This window comes from Marasmius oreades, chromosome 5 (assembly GCF_018924745.1).
Source record: "Marasmius oreades isolate 03SP1 chromosome 5, whole genome shotgun sequence".
Lineage (NCBI taxonomy): Eukaryota > Fungi > Basidiomycota > Agaricomycetes > Agaricales > Marasmiaceae > Marasmius > Marasmius oreades.
This window is the reverse complement of record NC_057327.1, coordinates 2,825,159-2,846,463: the sequence shown is the minus strand read 5'-3', so window position 1 is coordinate 2,846,463 and position 21,305 is coordinate 2,825,159. Positions and strand designations below refer to the sequence as shown.

Here is a 21,305-nt window from a genome sequence, read left to right as displayed (position 1 = left end):
CAAACGAGTTTGGGAATCACGTGAGTATTTTAAAAACTTGCGAGGTCAAATTTTCGCAATGCTAACGTGCAAGCAGCAGTGTGTGTACTAGATACAAAAGATATTTCATCCGGAAGTATAGACCCGACTTCCATCTCCATTGCCCGTACTTCCCTCTCCGCCACCAGGTTCATGATGCCCTGTGAGCTTTGTGTGAGCTTCTTCCCGGTAATCCCCCAAGTCATCGTCCGTTGAAGGAGTCCTCAACAGAGGTTGGCCAACCTCAGCATCGTCGTTCCGAATGGTATCATCAACTCCTCGCAGCGTCGTTTCCTGGTCACCGTCGAAAGATCTCATAGAGAAACCATCATCGCTATCGAACTCAGGCTGCCCCCGTACTGAAACTTGCCGTCTCCAGACAACTATGGTTACGGTAATCCCAAGAACTGCGAACAAGCCAATCCCAGCAAAAACCCATCTCTGACAAGCTACGAGCTTACCGAGGCCAGGGAACCAGCTTGAACCGTATGGTGGAGAGTTCGTGCTATTTTCACTTCCAAGGAACGAAGTTGGCTTGACGTAGAGGCGCGTAACGCTCGCTGAGGGAAGAGGCGGAAGCGCTAAATCATCGTGGGGTGGAAATACAAAGTCATCTAAAGGAAGTTCGTATTTCTTGGCTCGAGATGGATCTATAGCTGGTCCCCAAAGTAACATATTCCAACCCAAAAAGGTTCCATTATGCTGTTCGTTGACTGCATCCCAAACCCGTATGGTCCAATTTCCGACGGGATCCTCTCCCCTGAATGCGAGATAGGGAAACGGGTGTACTTATGAACGATAACTTGGCTCACCAGTGTTTCACAGACATAAAAGTCCATCCCGGGAAACCAGTACTAGCAATATCTCCTTTCCTCGCTCCGGCGAGTATACTCTTGATACCATTCGGGCTTACGACCTCTACTTCCACCTCTCCCCTTCTTGCATGTCCTATCCAAACCTTCACATTGATATGCTCTATTTTTTCAAGGTTATGCCTTAAGAGATCACCTTTACCGATCGCAATCGTACTTGTCACTCCATCCATAGGGATAAATGCACCTCCAGTAAAATTGCCGTCCTCCGTCATCACCCCATCCGCCAACTGTGAATTTGATGTTTGGAGCCATGATTGAGGCTTGACGAGTTGCCATTCGAGGGCTGCTGTAACAAATCTGTATCCGTCCAAAGCCCCATATCCATATTTGTAACTGTACTTTCGTCCAATGGCTGTAGTTTCCCATTCTGCATCGGCCAGGAACTCTTGGCGGGCAGTCTCGACGCACAAGTATTGAATGTCGCGCCATGTTAGATCTGGTCTAGCATGTGCAACAGTCAAAACAAGTGCAATAACATTTCAAGTCAAACGAACCTTGCTTGGAGGGCGAGTGCGAATACTCCGACTGCATTAGGTGCCGCAGCAGATGTACCACCATGATAATATGTACATTTACTTTTACCTTTGTCAGTTGTGACCTATCATGCCAGTGCTCCATGAGCTCGATGTATTCATCACAAAGGGAAATCTGAACTTGGCTCACAATACTTTTCCCGCTACCTGAGCTGTACGCAACGGCCATATTTGCCGCACAAGATTCAGAATAATATGGGTGTAAGCCCTTGTAGTCCACGGCGGACACTGTGACGGACCAGATACTGTTCGTGTAACCATCAAAATTGCACTGATCTCCACTGGCGGCACCATTACCGCTGGCAAACACGAAGACAGACCCTTTGCCCCCTCGACCGTTATTGATACCCTCGAGCATAGCTTTCCTAATGATACGATCGGGACCCTCCATGGTTCTCCCGTCATCGGGTGGACCCCAACTGCAGCTGTAGATAGAAACGTTCTGATATCCATAATTCAACGCAATGGCCTCGTCTGCATCAGATATCGGTCCCGACAGAATACGAACACCAGCCACTCGAGACTCGTAAGCTATTCCAACTCCGCAAACACCATTTTTCACGGCAGCGATTTGCCCTGCACAACGCGTCCCATGTGTATCATCGAATAGTTTTGGTGTGGGCAAAGCGACGTCGTCGTTAAAATCGTAAGAGTTGGCGGCGTCCTGAGTGGTGTAATTCAAGAGAAGCCGAGGCAATAATGGAAAATCTTACGAAATTGTCCGCTAAGTCGCTACTGGTGTAATCCAACCCATCATCTATCAAAGATGAAATGACACCCTCTCCTTTGTACCCCATTCCCCAAACACCTGTTACATTCATCATATGTTCAGAGAATTCATCATTAACCAGATGCCACTGTTCGGGAAACAAAGGGTCCTCAATTCCCAATTGTTCAGCAACGCCTAAAGCTTTTGAAGGAGTCGGAATCGGCGGAGATGCACGTTTGACCCGCTGTCGTGGAGTCTGGAAAGAAATGGACTTGAGCATGGCAGTGAAGTTTGTGGAAACGCCATTTGAACGAGACCCAATATTGTCCGGCGCCTTCAAAGAAAGAAGTTCTCTAAAGCGAGCCAAAACGGAATCTTCGTGTTCCTGTGTGTGTCTGCTAACTTTCTCTTCGGAGGATTTCTTCCTCCTGACGAGCCAATGGTCCTGCAATGCTCCCACTTGTTCTACGATTTCGACTCCGAACGCTCGATGGATGTCTTTTAAGGGCACACGGATCCCTTCGGTGGACTCTTTAGCATACTCGAACACATAATAGGTGTAGCTGTCATAATCTCGTCCTGCATGGATAGCCGAGCTCGACAACAGCGGTAGCAACCAAAGGAGAAATCGCATCTCTTCTCCAAGTTGAAACTATCGCATCAGATGCGGGAGGAAGTGAGAATGTCCAGTGCTGCAATATAATTCCTCCATATCTGATTCTGTCACGATGGTGAGAATGTGGGAGTCTGACTGAGTCTGAAGAACCGCCACCTTGCGTGGGATTTTTCGTCAGCTTGGTGCAGCCGAACTTCGTAGAACTCAACCTTTGGAGCTTCATTGTTGATCACTATCTATGACTCGAACCATAAATACAGCTTCAGCGGTCAAAGTATCTGATGAAAGGTTCGAAATAACAGAGTAAGTTTTAAATTACTTGCCCACTTGTACCACTGGCGCCACCGTCCAAGCGTAGATCAAGTACTCACGTACGGGACAAGTAAACTGACCTTTAAACTAGATCTTTGGAGCTCGCTCTAAGCATGTTATTAGACTTGCAATCCTACGCACGAAAATCGAGATACGGAGCCTTACATAGTGAAAAAGAACCAGGAGAAGTGATCGGTGTAGAACCCACCTTCGACGATATTCTCGAAATGTCAGAATTTGGAGTGTCAGAAGATCCAGATGCACCCGGGGATTCTGATCACATCACAGCTCTGCCACCTCAGAGTCAACTGGCAAAATGTTTGAAGGATTTACAGAACTACCGCGCCACACCTCGCGACGTGGCTAGTATCGTCTCAGACCGCCCTCGATTAACGCGTTACCTTCAGACCTCATTCGAATACATTGCGAGTCAGAGGAAGACATGGCATGAAGTTTCGCGAATTCAGTCCGACGGTCGGAGCCGTCAAGGCCAGATTCTTGAGAACATCGAAACCAAACTCGCCCATCTAGTGGGAAAATGTAGGGTTTTGGAACGAGAACTTAGCAGAGATAAAAAATCATACACAATCCAAGGGGAAGTGAAGGAGCGGCTGAAAAAGAATCAAAGTTCATTGACGTATTTGCCCTCGCCGTGTGCTACCGCAGGATCTTGCTCTGACACTAGACTTGCACATGATTTCAATATCGAACTCGATCAACAAATAGAAGAATTATCGACGGCGGGCAATATGGTTTCGGAAGTAACGACACAGGAGTTGGCGTTGGTATGTTTGATCATATCCTTGTGGACATAACCCCCTTCTAAGCATTCTCAAGCAGCTCAAGGTTCGCCTAGAGACGTTCCAATGTTGGCATGAGAAGGACGATATGAAACTCAGCAACGCTGAGCAACTGGCGGAGGAGTGCCAAGAGTCGTTTGAAACCGCAGTCCGAGCCGTGGTGTGGGGGCACGAAAACTTTCCGGATTTCCAAGGGTTGCTGGAGGACTTGAGGTTGAAAATGGCACAGAGAGAAGAGTCATTGGTTACCAGGTGTCTGAGGGATATCGAGAAAGTCGAAAGGATGGATATCATCGGCGGTACAAACACCGATAAACCAGACGATCAACTCGTTTAAGCTTTCGTGGTTTTTGCCACTTACATCCTGGATGACATTTGTTTGTGGTGAATGGGGTGTATTATCGAAGAGGAGGTGTTGTACAATTTGAGTATTTTGGGGTGCAATGTTGTGCCTATTTCCTGACAGCCTTGGTCCGCCCCCTTCTACTGATTGATCATATTCGCAATTTGCAACATCTGACAATACGCCTTGGTCTGGGGATTGGAAACAGGCCGTGCTGTAGAAAGACTTCCTGTCAGAAATGGATTACGCAGAAAAGGTGCGACTAACGTTGTTTGAACTTTTGAGAACCTTCAGAACCTGGTGGTGGTGCAGTTCTGACGAATTGCTGAGTACTGGAGATAGGTATGGTGTCGGTGCCACCTTTAAGAAGGTTCGTCTGAACCCATTCACGTTCCTTGGTAATCATTTTCCGGGCTTGGTGTTCCGCAGGGAATGGTTTCTGAGACTTTGTGAGGGAGAACCAAGGATGAAACGCGCGAGTAATTGCAAGCCATTCTGGATCAAAGCATAGCTCCGCAGAACGCTGGGAATTTGTCGATATGTTTACGACCTTCGAAAATGTCAGTAGAAGAACATTATTGATCTATTAGCGTACTTCAAGGAAGTCACGCCTGGGGAGACACTTGTCCAACGCAATGAACCGAGTCACAGCGGGCGGAGATTTTGCAGCTGGGACAGGAACAACGGCCTCTTCTTCGTCTTCCAGTGCAATCTCATCAGGATTGCTCGCAACCCGGGGTTGAGCCGCCGATGGGCTACCGGCCGCATACTCGAAGTCCTCTTCGATAGATATTTCGTCAGGGTTCGCGCTCACGGAAAGTGCATCTTCTACATTTGGGTGAACCACGGTTGCATCAAACCGACAATGCATGTGCGCAGCGAACCACCACTCCGGTTGAAGGGTATGAAGCAACCCCATGAGAGGTGGTGAGCCTAAACTCCCCCTTTCTATTTCTTCTCTAAAGTGTGGTTTTCGTCGTAATAATGCACGGAAGTCTCCATACTGATCGATACCGGCTGGCCAGTCATGAGATAAGAATATGTTCGGGCTGGGTAACTGTTTATATCATGAGCGAGGCTTTGATAGGGTTTTATTTGCGAGTTTGACTGACCAGAGAAAGTTTACGAACGTTGAATTCCCGAATGTGGTAGATGCTCCGAACGGCGCTGCGGTCGTAAGGCATCCTTTCAAAGTAACCTGAGATAATCAACACACGGCTAATCTACCTTTGGGAGCCGTCAAATCGCACCTGACGGAAAATTGTAGTCCTTGAAAATGCCCGATGCACCGCTGATACGAAGACCACCGAAAAGCACGCTTCCAGCATGACCGAGAAAGTAGATATTAGGAGCTAACCAGCCTCCATGATACCTAAAGCCGAGACTTAGAGGGCTGTATAAAAAGCAGCTGCTCGATGACTCACAACTCCCACATATAGTTTGACGCTTCATGATTCCCTCCGATGATAACCGTTAGCACAGGTGCCTTTTTCTCTCCTGTGTAATATCTAGTAGAGAAGACCTGAGCGTGGAGATTTGGTTAAAGGGACCGAACCTCACTTATGAAAGGTTTGGAGGTGCTTGTATTTGTCTGGAACCGCCATACACTGTAAGTCCTGGTGATTACGGACTGCTTGGAAGTCTCCACATATTAGAAGGAGGTCGACGTTGTATTGGTTCTTCTTTTCGAGCATTTCTATGTGCTTGTAAATATTGTCTAATTCACCGTGACAGCATCCTTCCACGGCTACCTGTAATAAAATAAAAGGGTCAGGCTAAAGGTGATCGAATGTCATGTTTCTCACTTTCATGGTTCCTGGTCTCGTTTCCCTTGCACGTTGTGCGTATATTTTCGAGTTGAGCCTGGTGGTGGTGAAACGTCGCGTTGACTTTACGCAAATTCTCACGTTCGATGCTAATCTGTGCAACACGACCATGGTCCACTCCAGTAGTCTGTGCGTACCCGGAGTGGAGGGCATCGTCCCCCTTGGTCCCCAGAGATTCAAACTCCGAGCTATGACTCAGTACAGATCGGCTAGCCAGGCTAGTAGGTCCACACTGGTCCACAACGACAAGATTCACGAATCACAAGACTTGAAAAAATTCATTTGAAATTCATCAAGCTGTCCAGCTCTGGTACTCACCGTCGATTATCGGTCAAGCAAGGCATTGACAACCTCTGAATCGAAGTCGGAATGCTATTGCTGTTATTGGGCATCACTTCGGAAGTGATTAATATGGAGGCTCCCGATTCATTAATTGCCGATGTTGAGGATATCTGATCGTGTCCAGCTGTCGGTCATCTGTGGTGTGCTAGTTGCCAACTCCAGGCTTCAAAGAAAATCGCTTACAACGGGATGGTGGTATATCTTTGATCACTGCCTTCGACGTTAGCTCACGAACGGGTCTGTCACCGTCATCCCGGGCATTTGCAGCGCCGAGAGATCCACGGAATGCGAGTGATATTGACCTCCGCCGTTGAATTACTCTCCTATTCCATCAGGGAGGGGGCGCGTTGCACTCGTAAGTGAGAACCTTCTATTATACATTGCAGATGATCCGTCCTTGCCTCTTGTTCCAACAAGGGCCAATGTCTACTGGTGTCGGACACCTTTCGCCGCAGCCAGAGTTAGCCTGAAGATCAGGTTATCATTGCACTCTATGGCTCACAGCGACACCTGTATCAACAAACTATCTAACCTCCATTACACAAATTACGAGGTTTAAAATGATTTATTATGGCTAGTTCTCGATCATCACCAGTATGTCGCAATCATTTTCCCTGCACGAAAAGGAGGTTTGGTCCAAGTCTTATGCTGCGAGACCACACAGGCGGTTATCATTGGCCTTTAGATCGGGAACGTTTACATTTCTGCACAGGACATTCCTTGTCGACCGAAAGGGGCCTGTCATCCCTCGAGAATCCTCAGTATAAAGAGAACACAGAGTCTAAAGGATGAACATTATCGTTTTCGACCGGCAAGATGAGGCTTTCGCTCATAGTTTCTGCTCTTTGTCTTTCCGCGTTTGCACTTCCTGATATTCAAGACCTATACTCTCGTCAGGATGGCTCTAATTCCCTACTGATAGGTATGGATAATCAAGAGGCTTGTAACGTTCTCGCAAGCACGCCGTTTACTTTCCTACTCCCCGCTTTCTAGACCCCCCCGGACATCCTCCTTTGCCCTCTGCTCAAGCAGCTGAGATCTCGGCAGCGCATGTAGGTCTCGATCTTAACAACATCCAAGGCGATATCCTGTATGTGCTCGCATCTTATTGTAGGTCTCAAGTTGACATGGATTACAGGGTCGGGATGAAGAAGAATAAAGAATTATTCCACTTTTTCAAGATCAACGATAAAACTACCTTCAAGTCGAGCCTTACAAATATTCACCCGCTCATCACGACCACAACGCAAATTCTGTCGGCCCAAAGTGCACTCAATATAGCATTCTCCCAGTCTGGCCTTAGCTTCCTAGGTATCACGGATGATTTGAAGGATGACGCGTTTAAACTTGGCCAATTCGCGGACGCAGAGAATCTTAGCGACCCCGGCACAGGGAATTGGGTGAATGCTTTCAAAGGCACAAACATTCATGGTGTCTTCCTCCTGGCTGCAGATACGGACGAAAGACTTTTCGCTTTGCTTTCGCAAGTGAAGCAACTTCTAGGCACATCGGCTTCGGAAGTTTATAGCTTGAAGGGTGCTGCTCGGCCTGGAGATCAGCAAGGGCATGAACGTGGGTTGTGTTTGTCAGGCACTGCCGACTTTAAATACTCACAGACCCTCTTGAAGATTTTGGATATCTGGATGGTGTCAGTCAACCCGCGGTCGAAGGGTTTACTAGAGAACCACTTCCTGGACAAACCTTGACTGATCCTGGCATCTTTCTTTTGGGCGAGACAGGTGATAGACTGAGTTTGGCCCGTCCTGCGTGGGCTAAGGATGGCTCTTTCCTTGCCTTCCGTCAGTTAAAGCAACTTGTCCCGGAGTTCAACGATTTCGTTAGGCAAAATGCATTGAATGTCTCTGGACTCACCGTCCAGGAAAACACTGACCTCTTCGGTGCTAGAATGATGGGAAGATGGAAGAGTGTAAGTTACATGGCGTTTGTTCGTCTTCCCGACTGCTTCCTAATGTGTCGTTAGGGAGCACCCATTGACCTTGCGCCGTTGCGTGACGATAAGGCACTCGGCGCCGATCCCAAGAGGAACAATGACTTCACGTTTGAGCATCCAGGAGCAGATATCAAGACTAACCAGACCAATTGTCCATTCTCTGCCCACATCCGGAAGACCCGTCCTCGAGCAGACTTGAGTCCCGTGAACACCGCCAACCAGATTATCCGCGCTGGTATTCCGTATGGTCCAGAGGGTATGTCGAGCTTTTTTCCAAGCTTGTCGATAAGTGCAAACATTCTCCTTGTAGTTACTGAACAGGAGAACCAACAAAAGAAGAGTAGTGACTCGACGGATCTCGAACGCGGTCTTGCGTTCGTTTCATACCAGTCCAATATCGGAAATGGCTTCCAATTCATTCAAAAGACATGGGCTTCCAACCCAAAGTAGGTGCAATGTCTTTCAAATCAGGATAGACAATCAAGGCTGACTTACCCGACTCAAAAAGTTTCCTCTTTGGAAAGAAAGGTGAAGCACATATTCTATAGAGTTCTGTGAAATCCTACTGAAACTGTCTCTATTCCAGTTCCTCCTGTGCGTAATAGTAATAATTCCTGATGCATTCCATTGGCATCCTGAAAAAGCTTCGTATATCATAGGGTGTCGATCCTATCATCGGCTCCACGCCAGATACTCATCGCCCTGTTTCGGGTTTGGATCCCTTAGATCCTGGACGAATCATTACGATTCAGAAAGGTGCGCGGTTCAATGTGCTTTCTTCGACTACTACCCAATGAAATCTTCGAATCAGACTTTGTCATATCCCGTGGTGGCGAGTATTTCTTTAGTCCTTCTGTGTCCGCCATCCTTGACACCATTTGCCAAGTAAATGTTCCTCGGACGGCTTTTCAAATTCAACTAAGGATATAAATTATATTTTTACGTTGACATTGTTTCTGGACACTACAATAACTTGTCGATCGCAGGGAATTCTAGTATCACTTCACGTAAACCTGATTGCATAAATAATCACTTTGAACTTCCGCTACTTCCGCTCAGTTCCGTTTGTTTATATCAGCCGTCCTCTCCTTTTCAACCCCCCCACAGAATGATATCTATAAAAGAGGACAGAGGGATGCCCCAGTTCTCTATCATCAATCATTACCTTCCAGACAATGGCTCAATCTCAAGTATCTAGACTGTACTCCGCCAATGTCACCCATTGGGATCGCATGGCTCAGGACATCGACCAGACTCCATGGGGAATCGCTGGAATGAATATCTGGAAGAAGTGAGTTCAAGGCTTTTGTGTGTCTTTATGTTATTCTGATATCCGGCAAAGGCTCCTTCCTCACGTTCTCCAAGCCGCCCCGTTCAACAAAGAAACTTCTGAGGTCATGGATTTTGGTTGTGGAAACGGTTTCAACTCCAGCCTTCTCGTTCCCCACTCTAAATCTATCCTCGGCGTCGACATCAGCTCGGGTATGGTCGACGAGTATAACCGTAACATGGAACGATGGGGATTAGCTGAGGAAGGAAAGTTCTCCGCCGTACGGGCAGACCTTCATGAAGACGGGTCATCGTTTGCGGGTAAAAGATTCGATATCATTTTTGTGAGCTTGTCTCGTCGCTCCTTGATGTTTATGGCTTACATATACTTCTGCAGAGTTGTATGGTGTATCACCATCTACCGTCAATCCATGTCACCACCAAGACCTTGGCGACCTACCTCAAGCCGGGAGGGTACCTTCTCGTTATGGACTGGAAGAAGCCTGAAGGTGAACAGCCAAATTACAGTGACCCGATCAACAACATTGTGAAATTGCCCGGCCTCGACGAAAGTGATATGAAGAACGCATTCGAGAGCGCTCAACTAGAGTTTGTAGGGTATAACGGGGAAGCTGCAACGATGGACGAAATGGTGGGGGATTATCATCTCAAGAACACGGCCTTTGTATCGTGGGGGAAGAATGACTCTCCAGCGAGTACTCGGATGTAAAAGTACAGTAGAGCAAAAGCGAATCGCGCTGTAGCCCCATCAGTAGATACATAAATGGTCGCGTTACCATTCTCGTTCCATAAAGAGTAAAAGGAGTCCAACCCCATCCCGTCCCGAAGGAAACAACGAAAATGTCAAGCCCCACCCCTCAATCCCTTCCCAATGTATTTGAAACCAATCCGTACGAAGATCATTCAAGTCTCTCTCCAACCGAGGCTGCTGTTTTGTGGGAATACGCGAAGCTCGCCGAGAATGTTAAGCAGGTATGGCGCTCCAACCAGGCGGACAATGCAGATGCTGACTATAAAGCCGCTGTAGTTAACCTTAAAGGCGCGAAATCTTACAGAAGAGCCCGATGAGATGCTCGTAGCTCGACTGAGATCATTGGAGAAGAAAATGGGATTGGTCTTTACACTCGTACGCGTTTTGTTCCTAGGTCGATGTTCGCATCCAAAAACTATCATCTTCGCTAGTTCAAAGCATCCGTGTGGGGTGTAATCAATGAACAGCCAGTAGAATCGTCCTATGGTTACAATGATTCCGGTTCAGGCGATTTTGTGGGAGAGGAAACAGTTAGACAATAGCGCCTCGCTACTCTTTTACTCGATGGTTTCGCAATATCTGGTCCATATCGGTGCCCACTTTTGTCGTGAGCTCAATCTCATGCTGTTTTAAAATTCACTAACAACAGCTGCATACAACGTTCAGCCAGCCTACAGATGCAGGTGTACGGCACATTTCCAACTTATGATTCCGAGATGCGAACGATGGGGACTGAATTGCATGGGTTCAACAAATATTAAAGGCGAAATGAATGATCGAACCTGCGCTCCCTCGACACCAGTCGTAGAAAATGATAGACACGGAGCTGAGAAGGGCTTGAGGATGGAGAACATGTAGCTTGCCAGGAACGCTTTTTTACACCGCATCAGACCTTCCACACGCAGTATTTGAAATCGAACCTGAACTCGAGCTCGAGGCGAAAGCTGGACCAAAATACGAGTTTCCGAAGAATCAAAGTCTGATTTTGTTTCATATTTTTCTCACTGTCGCCTTGTGCAAGATTTTCCTTAACCTTCCAGGCGTAAATCGAAAGTGGAATGAGACGCGATGATACTGCAGTTGAGAACAACAAAAGTCAATTACAACGACTATGCCATCAGACGGTGTAACAGCAATCAATAAACGGTGTATTCTTTCACGCCAGCCCTCGCAGTTCCTCCAGCCTTGCCCTCATCTTCGGCCTAGTGGTAATAAAGTTAGACCGAGAGTGAATACACAAAAGTAATTGGACATACACTTCCAGCAACTTCGATTCTAATGCCTGTTTCTCTTGTTGAATCGCCAGCCTCTTCTCGGCGTCCAGTTTGGTGCTAGAGTGTGGAGATAAGAAATAAATGAATGTGAGCCAGAACACCCACTCACAAAACATATCCCCCTTGCCCATCGTAATGCAAGATCATATGGTGATACTTCCACAGCGAAGGCCGATGTGACACAGTTAGCAAGGTAATCCCCAACTTCGTCGCATGTTCCATCATCCTTCCTTCCATATCGGGAGGCACTAATGAAGTGGCTTCATCGAGAACTGCGTACTAAAATCGAAGAAAGAGGTAAGAACAACCAGAAAAGTATACATCGGGGTTGACCTACCCTAGGATTATGGTAAAATAGCCTGGCCCATGCAATTTTCTGCTGATCGCCCCCACTCAGTGCGTCCCTCCATTCTTTCGCCACGTCCCACCCTCCTTCACGTTCCACCACGCCCTCCATCTGCACGACAGCCAGAACGTTAAGGAGGTCGTTGTCCGTGATATCACCTTTCGATGTATCGTCAAGCGGAAAAGAACGTCGATAAAATAGTACTACGTACGGGCTTCCATATCAGCTTTCGAATGTGGGTATATCACCTGGTCCCTAAGAGTACCCAAGGAGAGATAAGGTCTTTGAGGAATAAGGATGAACTCCGATGCGAGGGGTTTGCGAACTACACCTCCGTAAACCGGCCACAGACCACCAAGGATACGGAACAAGGAGGACTTCCCGCATCCTAACGTACACGAGTTTGGTACAGCAAACGATCCGGAGAAAAAGAATGGATTTACCATTGGGTCCGACGATGAGTAGGTGTTGCTACATAATGATCAGGACGACGATAGGTGCTGGGAGCAAGAAAACCCACCCCATGCTTGATATGGAAGCTCAGACTTCTCACAAGGATATCGCCGTTCGGAGTGACGATGGGTACATTTTCGAACTCGATGTCCTCTGATAAGATCACCTTTCCCCGCCCACGAAGAACTAAAATAACAAGATGAATGGACGTCAATCGAGGTAAAGGACCAACAACGCACTCCTCGCGTTCTCCCCCGTGGTAGCACTGCCGACTAAGGCCTTCTCAAACCTACCTTTCCGCATGTCTTCCATGGTTTCAAGCAGAAGAGAAACTCGAGCTGTATATCCAGCTAGTTCGGACAGGTCTTTATACGAATACATCACTCGTCCGAATGCGTCTAATGATGGATTCGGTCAATACAAAATCCTTGAATGGAAAGGAAGGCGTACCAGAAGCTGAGAGTAAAAGCCTCCGGTTCGTAACAAAACCTGAAGAAAATAAGAATTCCGTCAGGAAAGCGTCATGCTATGGAGCTTACCTTCAGTTCTACTTCCCAGATCGACGTTCTCAATACCGGGAATCCTGAAGAACACAGGGATCGCACAAAGTACAAGCTGAGTGAAAACAATGGTTACCATTGCTCACGATCGGAGGCTCACTGTTCACTTACTCCAAAACTCCCCCACAACCATTTAACAATGCCCTCCTCAGCACATCCGAACCACCATCGTCGTCTGAGAACCTTTCGCTCGTGTACAATGACCGTCGCGTAGTCTCTCTGCAAGAGTAGTTTCTCCGTATTCTCGCCGCGCAAAAAAGCCACTTCCTCCGCAAATTCTGTTAATCTAGAATGTGCGTGTCTAAGCTGACCCGCCAACTGAGCAGAGAGCGCGGCGTAAGCCCCGAATGGTGGAGTTACTCGACGCACTGAATAGCGAAGGCGTCAGACATATCCCAATACAGATAACAAGATCGGAACATACGCAAGCCAGCCGTTGACTGAACCAGTACCGTCAAAACCAGCAAACCCTCGGCACCAACATTCTGAGATAGCTGATAGTTATAGAGAATTACGTCTAACGTAGGTTTTGCAAGGTTAGAATAAACAGCAGCTATGTGACTGGAAAATCGTTGGATGTCATGCGTAATCATTCTGTTCAGCTTATGGTTAGGCATGCAAAAGAGACGTACGGAAGCGAATAAGATTGCTCAACTGGTCTGCGTTCTTTATTCTATCATCTAGATTGGCTGTTTAGGATGCAATGAGTACGAGAAGTCATATCATGAAATGAAGGTGACGTACCAAGCTTGTAGTAAACTTTCCCTTGAGGGCCTTCATACTCTTCCCCAAGATATTCTTTCATGACAACTTGCGTCAGACGCGTTCGGTACGCTATAGCGAGCTTGTTTTGGACATAGCTAAGCCAACTGTTGGTCCATGTCGCAGGAACTGCTACTAGCAGCCAGCGAAGAATGTTCCAAAAAAACTGAAGGGGTTGAGCTCGAACCAGTGAGGCTACGATCCTGTGAATGATGTAAGAGCCTCGGGGATTCCACGTTGGACTGCACGCACTTTCCGTCTAGAGCTGCGACATAGAGAGATATCGCGGTCCTAAGAACCAGAAGACTCGAATGCATGATAAGTAGCATGGCCTCTTTGGATCTGATTCCTGGGATGACGATCTTCAAGATCCGAGCCAGTCGTTGGTAGAATACTGCATCGACCTTGTAAGTAACGTTCAACACGATATCCAGCTCAAAAGAGATAGATGTTAGGAACTCACAGCGACCCGAGATTTTCCTGCATCCTTTCCATTCGACTCCTTTCCTCTACTTAATGACGATGGCTTTGAGGGTCGCGCTGATAATCCTCTGAATGTATTCCCTAGGAAATAGAGTACGAATGCGATATTAAGAACGCGCTGAACAAGAGGTCGATGTGTAGAATAGGACTTTGAAAAGAGAGCAACTTTCTCTTTGAGTTGTTTAGAACGAGTCGCGAGCATGGCCATGAATGGCCGTGGAAGGAGGAGAAGGAAGTCGTTCGCTAATGATGCATGTGATTTTTTACTGCAATGCCCCACATTGTCCCCGGCCCGGCCCCCATGTAGCTCTCCTTGGCCTTCTGATTTGGTTCAGCCACCAAAGCAACCAAGAAGCAGCAGTTACCTTTATCAAGCAGTATTGCGCTCAGTCATCGATTTTCTTCCCGTCTCTTTAGAATTTTTATTGGAACGACTTGTCAAGTTCCGGCAGTTAATTTAGCAGACCGTCACGAAGATAGAGTGTTAAAAGGGTGCACACAACATATTGGAGAGATTCGAGATAAATTTGGATGCATGAAAAGCCATCAGACAACATTATCGCCCTTGCGCACCATCCTTGTTTATTTCTCAGGTACGTGTTTCGTTTGTAGTCTTTTCTCGTCTCGTCCTACTGAAAGCGACTAGTATTAGTAGATGATTCTCCCGAAACGTTCTTTTAATACGGAGGTGCTCAACGTAAAATAAAAGGCTCCCCACCCATGCTGCCTACTATTCTTCGTGAACGTCAATCACCTACCTGCAGAAAAACGTTACGATCACCTATGAACCCGTCCAATCATTGGCCTCAGACTGTCCCACCTACTTAAACAGTTTTGAAATCGATCCTCCAGGAAACATTATTGACCAGGCTTCCGTTCCTTTCCCCGAACATGGACAAGAACAATCGCGCCACAACCACCTATACGATATGAGATATTTCGTCACTGGGCTCGTTAACCCCACTTGTACGCTCAAAACAGCGGGACAGGGGAAAGTCAGCGCGGATGGGAATAGGCTGGAGTATACGGGTGCTGCGAACGCTTCGGGAATCGATACGACCGAGGGGAGCACCTGGTCTAGAACGATTGGTGTCGCAATCTTTGCAGGAGCTTCGTTGGCGTAGTGTCCCGGGGAATAGTGCATATTCGAGAGGTGAGATTATTTCACCTTCACTGATTAACAGCTGTATCATCAACGCGCCACAGATGGGGAAGTGGGGCAGCACGAAGGCGGAAATACGGCCGCAGTTGGGATATTAGGGTACGCGTCGGATTTCGCTGGTGTTGACTTCTCTAACATCCATACCAATTGTGGAGCAGCTCGTCCCGTCCCACTACGCAGAATACGGAACTCTACTGAGCCACGAAGGGACACGTTCGAACAGACGCATATAGTAGTATATACTAACATTGGCAGCTCAAGTGCTCTGCGCTCAAACATATTTCTGCCACTGATACATACTAAGTACATGACAGGGTGCAATCTTTCAAATTACTCATTTAGGGTGGCCAATATAACCTGAACTACGAAGTAAATGGCGAGAAAGCGCCGTTCAGTGTCTTCCGCTGTTAATCATTCTCGGTACTAGTGTTTCTATTGCGATCCTGAGACGATTACTCATCGACTTGCCAGTGGGTAGATATGATACCACATGCATTCAAGATGCCACTTCAATGACTCATTCGCGATTTCAAGAACAAATATCAAGGCTACGAATGTCCTGTACAGCCTTCAGTTACTAGAATGCAACGTCTCTTTCCTTGACATACTGTGTCACTCACCATCAATGACAGTGACTCCATACTCCATACTCAAATGCGCGCCTGTGCGCGCCTAACCACCCAATCAGTCATGTATCGGAATCCGTCTAAACCTGGAACACCAAATCTTGATAGATGAAGTCCTCATTCTCGATGTCGTCTGGTATTGAACTTGTGACAGGAACTCGTATATGGTGGTGGACTACAAAAGGACCATGGTCAGCTCCTCTCGAACACCATCTCCAAGATTACTAGTAGGAGTGCACTTTTGATGGCCCGACCTCGAGCAACGAGCTTGCCTGTCCGCTCCTCTTCCTCCCTCTCCTCCCTCTCCATTGATACTCAAGATACAGCCGAACCACCGTCACGCATCTTCAGTGAAAAAGAGGAATGTTGCAGCCCTGTCAACAGCTATGACCTCGAAAACCATGCCCTCCCTTCCTCCCAACCGACCACTGGCCGGCGTGTGTGGATCCTCGCACTAGCGCCTCTGTTCCTCCATTTTATCCTTGTACTTGCTATAACCGTTATCGTCATGTTTTACATCGACCGCCATGATTTCAACTCCCAAGTTCGACGGCCTCGGATCGTCGTATCGAATGAAACCAGCCTAGACCAAAGGGCTCCATTCGGTCCCACCCAATCAGACGTCAATACATTCCTATCCTCGGCGCTCGTCATATTGAGAATCGTTACCGGGATGTGGTGTGGTGCTCTAGTATGGCGTTGCGTTTTCATATTGCTAGAAAAAGAGGGTATCACTCTCCATCAGATCAAAAGGATGATCTCTCTCGGCCTTCCCCCTCTCTCGCTAAGTTCACCCAAACATTCTTCCAACTCGAATTCTCGCGGCTCAAAGCGTGCGACTCCCACCATCCTCGTAGCTATCATTCTCATCCTGGCGATCCCATACCAGTTCTCCTCTCCTATCCTTACAGGTTCCATAGTTTGGGCCCCGTCATCCATTTATGTCGCGAGCGACGTACTCGTGTCGGGCGTTGGTACGCCAGGTGATGGAAGATCATGGAGAAATTATTGTATGTGGATCGAAGCGTTCACCTCGCAAGTAACCTCTGCTGCAGGGATTGCTAGCAAACTTTGGGGGGCTACGGCCGATACCTCAGCAGCCAAGAGATATGTCTCTGCCACCCAGGAGCTTCCCGTCAACTCAACGTTGAACAACGTCACTCTCCCATACTTTAATATCAAGTCCATGGAGTGGGTAAGGGACCCGATAGCGAACGGGAGCGACAAACAGTTGTTGGCCACCGAGAGGTTGGATTTCAATCCATTCGTCAACGTGACGACGACGACTGTTGGGATTCTACAAGACGCTTGGGAGTTACCTGAGGATAGACCGTTTCCGGAACCAGTCGAGATCCTAGAGGAGACCAAGTTGATGGTTTTCGTGTATTATCATACACAGGGGAAGGAAACGGAGTGCTCTTCGCCAACATTTGGGCCTTTGCCCGAACATATTGGGGTGTTTAAGAAACTCATTACCACCGACAACACTTGTTATTTGTTCGCGTGGGTGACATATGAAGCTGGTGCAGCTACTTGCAGGGACTGTAGGGTTTCGTCGCCTGGAATCGTGGAGAGTCAAAGGGATAGCCCATCGATGGAGATCAAGAAGGATCCGATGACCCTTGATGCACTGTTACTGTTACCGCAGGTCTCGACGTCCATGGCGTTAATGAACGTCTCACTACCTCAACCTTTCGGAAACATAGAGGCATATGCGAAGGCATTACTGGTGCGATCTTACGAAGCTGGTTGGAATGCTCTGACAACAGGGTTGAGAGCGAATGAACCAGAATTCTTAACGACAGGAGTAAAGGTTTCGATCCCGATGTCGCAGGGAATCGTCAAGTCGTGGAGGGTAGCAGTTTGGGTGGTGTTGAATTTTCTTTTGACGATATCGGGGTTGCTGTTTGTGTTTGTTCAAACGGGATGCAAGAAAGATATGGTGGCAGATACGACGATGGCGGCGTTGTTGTTGGATATGACAGATGTGGTCAAGAAAGGACCGCCGAGAATGGGGGAGACAACCAAGGTTGGGCGGAAAGATTCAGATTTGGTAGGGAAGGTGAAATTGTGCGAGAGGAAGGGCAGCTATTCGGTTAAAGTAGTCGATGAAACTAGAATGTACGATACTCTCGAGAGGTAGAAGGTACTCTCATAGATGCGCAAACCACAGATTAAGCAGTTTCAACACTTTGACTTCCATGCCCCTCGCAGTGCGATAGACCTATAACAGTGTTTGTTTAAGTTTTTAAAATGAATTTTCCATCTCACTCACCTCTCTCGGTGCTCCCTCCACTCCTTCACGCAAGCAAACGACATCTGTCCGTGTTCCTCTGTGCAACAAAAGCCCCATAAAGACAGCAGACTTCCTTTCAACCCACCAATGCTCAGTACAAAGGCGTCCGCGAGGCTGGGACATCAAGCTTCAAGGATAAGAACATGATTAATCATATCATTACCCGAATCGCAAAAACGAATAAGTTCTCGACTCTCCAACGCTCTCCACCTCAATAACCTTTGAACACGAAAATCCCGGACGGCCAGCCACAAACCCATGCGACGTCAAACGAGGTAGCAGAGTTCCACAGCTCTCCTAGCCAAGCGGCGCAAAGAGAAAAACAAAGGCAGAGCTTCTCGCACTAAATTATGAAGAACACCATGACCTCCCGGCGAGCTGAGCCGATTTGGGGGAGAGGGGATAAGAACGCGTAAAAGTGTACTAGTCACAATTTTTCATCGTAAAGGGTACACGTGAAAGGCATGTGACATTTGAAGCCATAGAGTCGGCAATTTTTCAATTCACTCATTCACGGTGCAGTTTAAACCCGAACGTCGAACGTTAACGTTGATTACTCATTTACTGGGGGAGCTACAAGAGATACCATACCACACGCAGTTCAAGATGCCTTTGCCTCCCACTTCAATGAGTCACTCGCGATTTCCAAGAACGACCAAGGCGATGAATGTACTGTACAGCGTTTACCTACTACTACAATCCAACGTCTCTTTCCTTGACATACTGCGTCACTCATCAATTAACGGATCATTCTATCTATCTCATCAATGACATTGACTCCATACTCAGCCTAACCTCCCACTCAGTCTTGTGTCGGACACCGTCTGAACCCGTCTCTCAGTTCACCCCTTATTACGTCCTTCCACCACCACCCTCTGTCAGGACCACCTTGACGCATGAAGTCCTCATACTCGATGTCGTCTGGTATTGAACTTGTGACAGGAAGTCATATGTCGTGGTGGAATACAAAAGGACCATGGTCGGTTCGTCAATTCTTAGAAGTCAGAACACACTCTCAATATCAACAGTAATGGTCCGACCCCGAGCAGCGAGCTTGCCTGTCCGCTCCTCTTCCTCCCTCTCCTCCCTCTCCACCGATACCCAAAACACAACCAAACCGCCATCACACATTTTCAGTGAAAAAGAGGAATGTTTCAGCCCTGTCAACAGCTTTGACCTCGAAAACCATGCCCTCCCTTCCTCCCAACCGACCACTGGCCGGCGTGTGTGGATCCTCGCACTAGCACCTCTATTCCTCCACTTCACCTTTGTACTTGCTATAACCGTTATCGTCATGTTTTACATCGACCGCCATGATTTCAACTCCCAAGTTCGACGGCCCCGGATCGTCGTATCGAATGAAACCAGCCTAGACCAAAGGGCTCCATTCGGTCCCACCCAATCAGACGTCAATACATTCCTATCCTCGGCGCTTGTCATATTGAGAATCGTTACCGGGATGTGGTGTGGTGCTCTAGTATGGCGTTGCGTTTTCATATTGCTAGAAAAAGAGGGTATCACTCTCCATCAGATCAAAAGGATGATTTCTCTCGGCCTTCCCCCTGTCTCGCTAAGTTCACCCAAACATCCTTCCAACCCGAATTCTCGCGGCTCAAAGCGTGCGACTCCCACCATCCTCGTAGCTATCATTCTCATCCTGGCGATCCCATACCAGTTCTCCTCTCCTATCCTTACAGGTTCCATAGTTTGGGCCCCGTCATCCATTTATGTCGCGAGCGACGTACTCGTGTCGGGCATCGGTACGCCAGGTGATGGAAGATCATGGAGAAATTATTGTATGTGGATCGAAGCGTTCACCTCGCAAGTAACCTCTGCTGCAGGGATTGCTAGCAAACTTTGGGGGGCTACGGCCGATACCTCAGCAGCCAAGAGATATGTCTCTGCCACCCAGGAGCTTCCCGTCAACTCAACGCTGAACAACGTCACTCTCCCATACTTTAATATCAAATCCATGGAGTGGGTAAGGGACCCGATAGCGAACGGGAGCGACAAACAGTTGTTGGCCACCGAGAGGTTGGATTTCAATCCATTCGTCAACGTGACGACGACGACTGTTGGGATTCTACAAGACGCTTGGGAGTTACCTGAGGATAGACCTTTTCCGGAACCAGTCGAGATACGAGAGGAGACCAAGTTGATGGTTTTCGTGTATTACCATACACAGGGGAAGGAAACGGAGTGCTATTCGCCAACATTTGGGCCTTTGCCCGAACATATTGGGGTGTTTAAAAGACTCATTACCACCGACAACACTTGTTATTTGTTCGCGTGGGTGACATATGAAGCTGGTGCAGCTACTTGCAGGGACTGTAGGGTTTCGTCGCCTGGAATCGTGGAGAGTCAAAGGGATAGCCCATCGATGGAGATCAAGAAGGATCCGATGACCCTTGATGCACTGTTACTGTTACCGCAGGTCTCGACGTCCATGGCGTTAATGAACGTCTCACTACCTCAGCCTTTCGGAAACATAGAGGCATATGCGAAGGCATTACTGGTGCGATCTTACGAAGCTGGTTGGAATGCTCTGACAACAGGGTTGAGAGCGAATGAACCAGAATTCTTAACGACAGGAGTAAAGGTTTCGATCCCGATGTCGAAGGGAATCGTCAAGTCGTGGAGGGTAGCAGTTTGGGTGGTGTTGAATTTTCTTTTGACGATATCGGGGTTGCTGTTTGTGTTTGTTCAAACGGGATGCAAGAAAGATATGGTGGCAGATACGACGATGGCGGCGTTGTTGTTGGATATGACAGATGTGGTCAAGAAAGGACCGCCGAGAATGGGGGAGACAACCAAGGTTGGGCGGAAAGATTCAGATTTGGTAGGGAAGGTGAAATTGTGCGAGAGGAAGGGAAGCTATTCGGTTAAAGTAGTCGATGAAACTAGAATGTACGATACTCTCGAGAGATAGAAGGGTACTCTCATAGATGCGCAAATCATAGATTAAAAGTCAGATTCA

General features: G+C 47.7%; 10 protein-coding genes across 12 annotated transcripts; 7 read left to right on the top strand and 3 right to left on the bottom strand.

Moving 5' to 3' along the window:
* Positions 1 to 39: 39 nt before the first annotated feature.
* Positions 40 to 2,894, bottom strand: E1B28_009092 (uncharacterized protein). The gene is made up of 5 exons (XM_043153953.1): positions 2,140 to 2,894; positions 1,557 to 2,090; positions 1,388 to 1,491; positions 831 to 1,334; positions 40 to 778 (listed from the first exon to the last, which is right to left on the bottom strand). Exons 1-5 carry the CDS (start codon positions 2,767 to 2,769, stop codon positions 106 to 108), a joined length of 2,445 nt encoding a protein of 814 aa, XP_043009239.1. The 5' UTR covers positions 2,770 to 2,894; the 3' UTR covers positions 40 to 105.
* Positions 2,895 to 3,176: 282 nt separating this feature from the next.
* Positions 3,177 to 4,200, top strand: E1B28_009091 (uncharacterized protein; the record flags this gene model as incomplete). Its single annotated transcript, XM_043153952.1, has 2 exons — positions 3,177 to 3,848; positions 3,901 to 4,200. 2 exons carry the CDS (start codon positions 3,177 to 3,179, stop codon positions 4,198 to 4,200), a joined length of 972 nt encoding a protein of 323 aa, XP_043009238.1.
* Positions 4,201 to 4,226: 26 nt separating this feature from the next.
* On the bottom strand, positions 4,227 to 6,275 carry E1B28_009090 (uncharacterized protein). 2 transcript variants are annotated; one of them, XM_043153950.1, is made up of 8 exons: positions 6,012 to 6,275; positions 5,767 to 5,957; positions 5,631 to 5,714; positions 5,457 to 5,578; positions 5,319 to 5,404; positions 4,802 to 5,263; positions 4,474 to 4,756; positions 4,227 to 4,420 (listed from the first exon to the last, which is right to left on the bottom strand). In XM_043153950.1, exons 1-8 carry the CDS (start codon positions 6,183 to 6,185, stop codon positions 4,347 to 4,349), a joined length of 1,476 nt encoding a protein of 491 aa, XP_043009236.1. In that variant the 5' UTR covers positions 6,186 to 6,275; the 3' UTR covers positions 4,227 to 4,346. The 2 variants fall into 2 exon arrangements, with proteins under 2 accessions (XP_043009236.1, XP_043009237.1); XM_043153951.1 differs by having other exon boundaries at positions 4,474 to 5,263.
* Positions 6,276 to 7,190: 915 nt separating this feature from the next.
* E1B28_009089 (uncharacterized protein) lies at positions 7,191 to 9,122 on the top strand (the record flags this gene model as incomplete). The annotated part of the gene is made up of 9 exons (XM_043153949.1): positions 7,191 to 7,296; positions 7,368 to 7,464; positions 7,513 to 7,946; positions 8,003 to 8,301; positions 8,356 to 8,581; positions 8,636 to 8,771; positions 8,834 to 8,853; positions 8,912 to 8,919; positions 8,985 to 9,122. 9 exons carry the CDS (start codon positions 7,191 to 7,193, stop codon positions 9,120 to 9,122), a joined length of 1,464 nt encoding a protein of 487 aa, XP_043009235.1.
* A 378-nt stretch (positions 9,123 to 9,500) lies between these two features.
* Positions 9,501 to 10,324, top strand: E1B28_009088 (uncharacterized protein; the record flags this gene model as incomplete). Its single annotated transcript, XM_043153948.1, has 3 exons — positions 9,501 to 9,616; positions 9,668 to 9,938; positions 9,992 to 10,324. 3 exons carry the CDS (start codon positions 9,501 to 9,503, stop codon positions 10,322 to 10,324), a joined length of 720 nt encoding a protein of 239 aa, XP_043009234.1.
* Positions 10,325 to 10,455: 131 nt separating this feature from the next.
* Positions 10,456 to 10,908, top strand: E1B28_009087 (uncharacterized protein; the record flags this gene model as incomplete). The annotated part of the gene is made up of 3 exons (XM_043153947.1): positions 10,456 to 10,587; positions 10,643 to 10,741; positions 10,798 to 10,908. The coding sequence occupies 3 exons, from the start codon at positions 10,456 to 10,458 to the stop codon at positions 10,906 to 10,908; spliced, it is 342 nt and encodes a 113-aa protein (XP_043009233.1).
* Positions 10,909 to 11,424: 516 nt separating this feature from the next.
* Positions 11,425 to 14,490, bottom strand: E1B28_009086 (uncharacterized protein). Of its 2 annotated transcripts, XM_043153945.1 has the most exons (16): positions 14,225 to 14,490; positions 14,014 to 14,165; positions 13,744 to 13,964; positions 13,655 to 13,688; positions 13,424 to 13,593; positions 13,111 to 13,367; positions 12,979 to 13,054; positions 12,890 to 12,928; positions 12,679 to 12,837; positions 12,507 to 12,625; positions 12,430 to 12,457; positions 12,198 to 12,374; positions 11,978 to 12,144; positions 11,750 to 11,919; positions 11,623 to 11,697; positions 11,425 to 11,568 (listed from the first exon to the last, which is right to left on the bottom strand). In XM_043153945.1, exons 1-16 carry the CDS (start codon positions 14,450 to 14,452, stop codon positions 11,523 to 11,525), a joined length of 2,118 nt encoding a protein of 705 aa, XP_043009231.1. In that variant the 5' UTR covers positions 14,453 to 14,490; the 3' UTR covers positions 11,425 to 11,522. The 2 variants fall into 2 exon arrangements, with proteins under 2 accessions (XP_043009231.1, XP_043009232.1); XM_043153946.1 differs by having other exon boundaries at positions 13,744 to 14,165.
* Positions 14,491 to 15,173: 683 nt separating this feature from the next.
* Positions 15,174 to 15,368, top strand: E1B28_009085 (uncharacterized protein; the record flags this gene model as incomplete). Its single annotated transcript, XM_043153944.1, has 1 exon — positions 15,174 to 15,368. One exon carries the CDS (start codon positions 15,174 to 15,176, stop codon positions 15,366 to 15,368), a length of 195 nt encoding a protein of 64 aa, XP_043009230.1.
* A 908-nt stretch (positions 15,369 to 16,276) lies between these two features.
* E1B28_009084 (uncharacterized protein) lies at positions 16,277 to 18,175 on the top strand (the record flags this gene model as incomplete). The annotated part of the gene is made up of 1 exon (XM_043153943.1): positions 16,277 to 18,175. The coding sequence occupies one exon, from the start codon at positions 16,277 to 16,279 to the stop codon at positions 18,173 to 18,175; it is 1,899 nt and encodes a 632-aa protein (XP_043009229.1).
* Positions 18,176 to 18,796: 621 nt separating this feature from the next.
* E1B28_009083 (uncharacterized protein) lies at positions 18,797 to 21,257 on the top strand (the record flags this gene model as incomplete). Its single annotated transcript, XM_043153942.1, has 2 exons — positions 18,797 to 19,307; positions 19,357 to 21,257. The coding sequence occupies exon 2, from the start codon at positions 19,359 to 19,361 to the stop codon at positions 21,255 to 21,257; it is 1,899 nt and encodes a 632-aa protein (XP_043009228.1). The 5' UTR covers positions 18,797 to 19,307; positions 19,357 to 19,358.
* Positions 21,258 to 21,305: the final 48 nt, after the last annotated feature.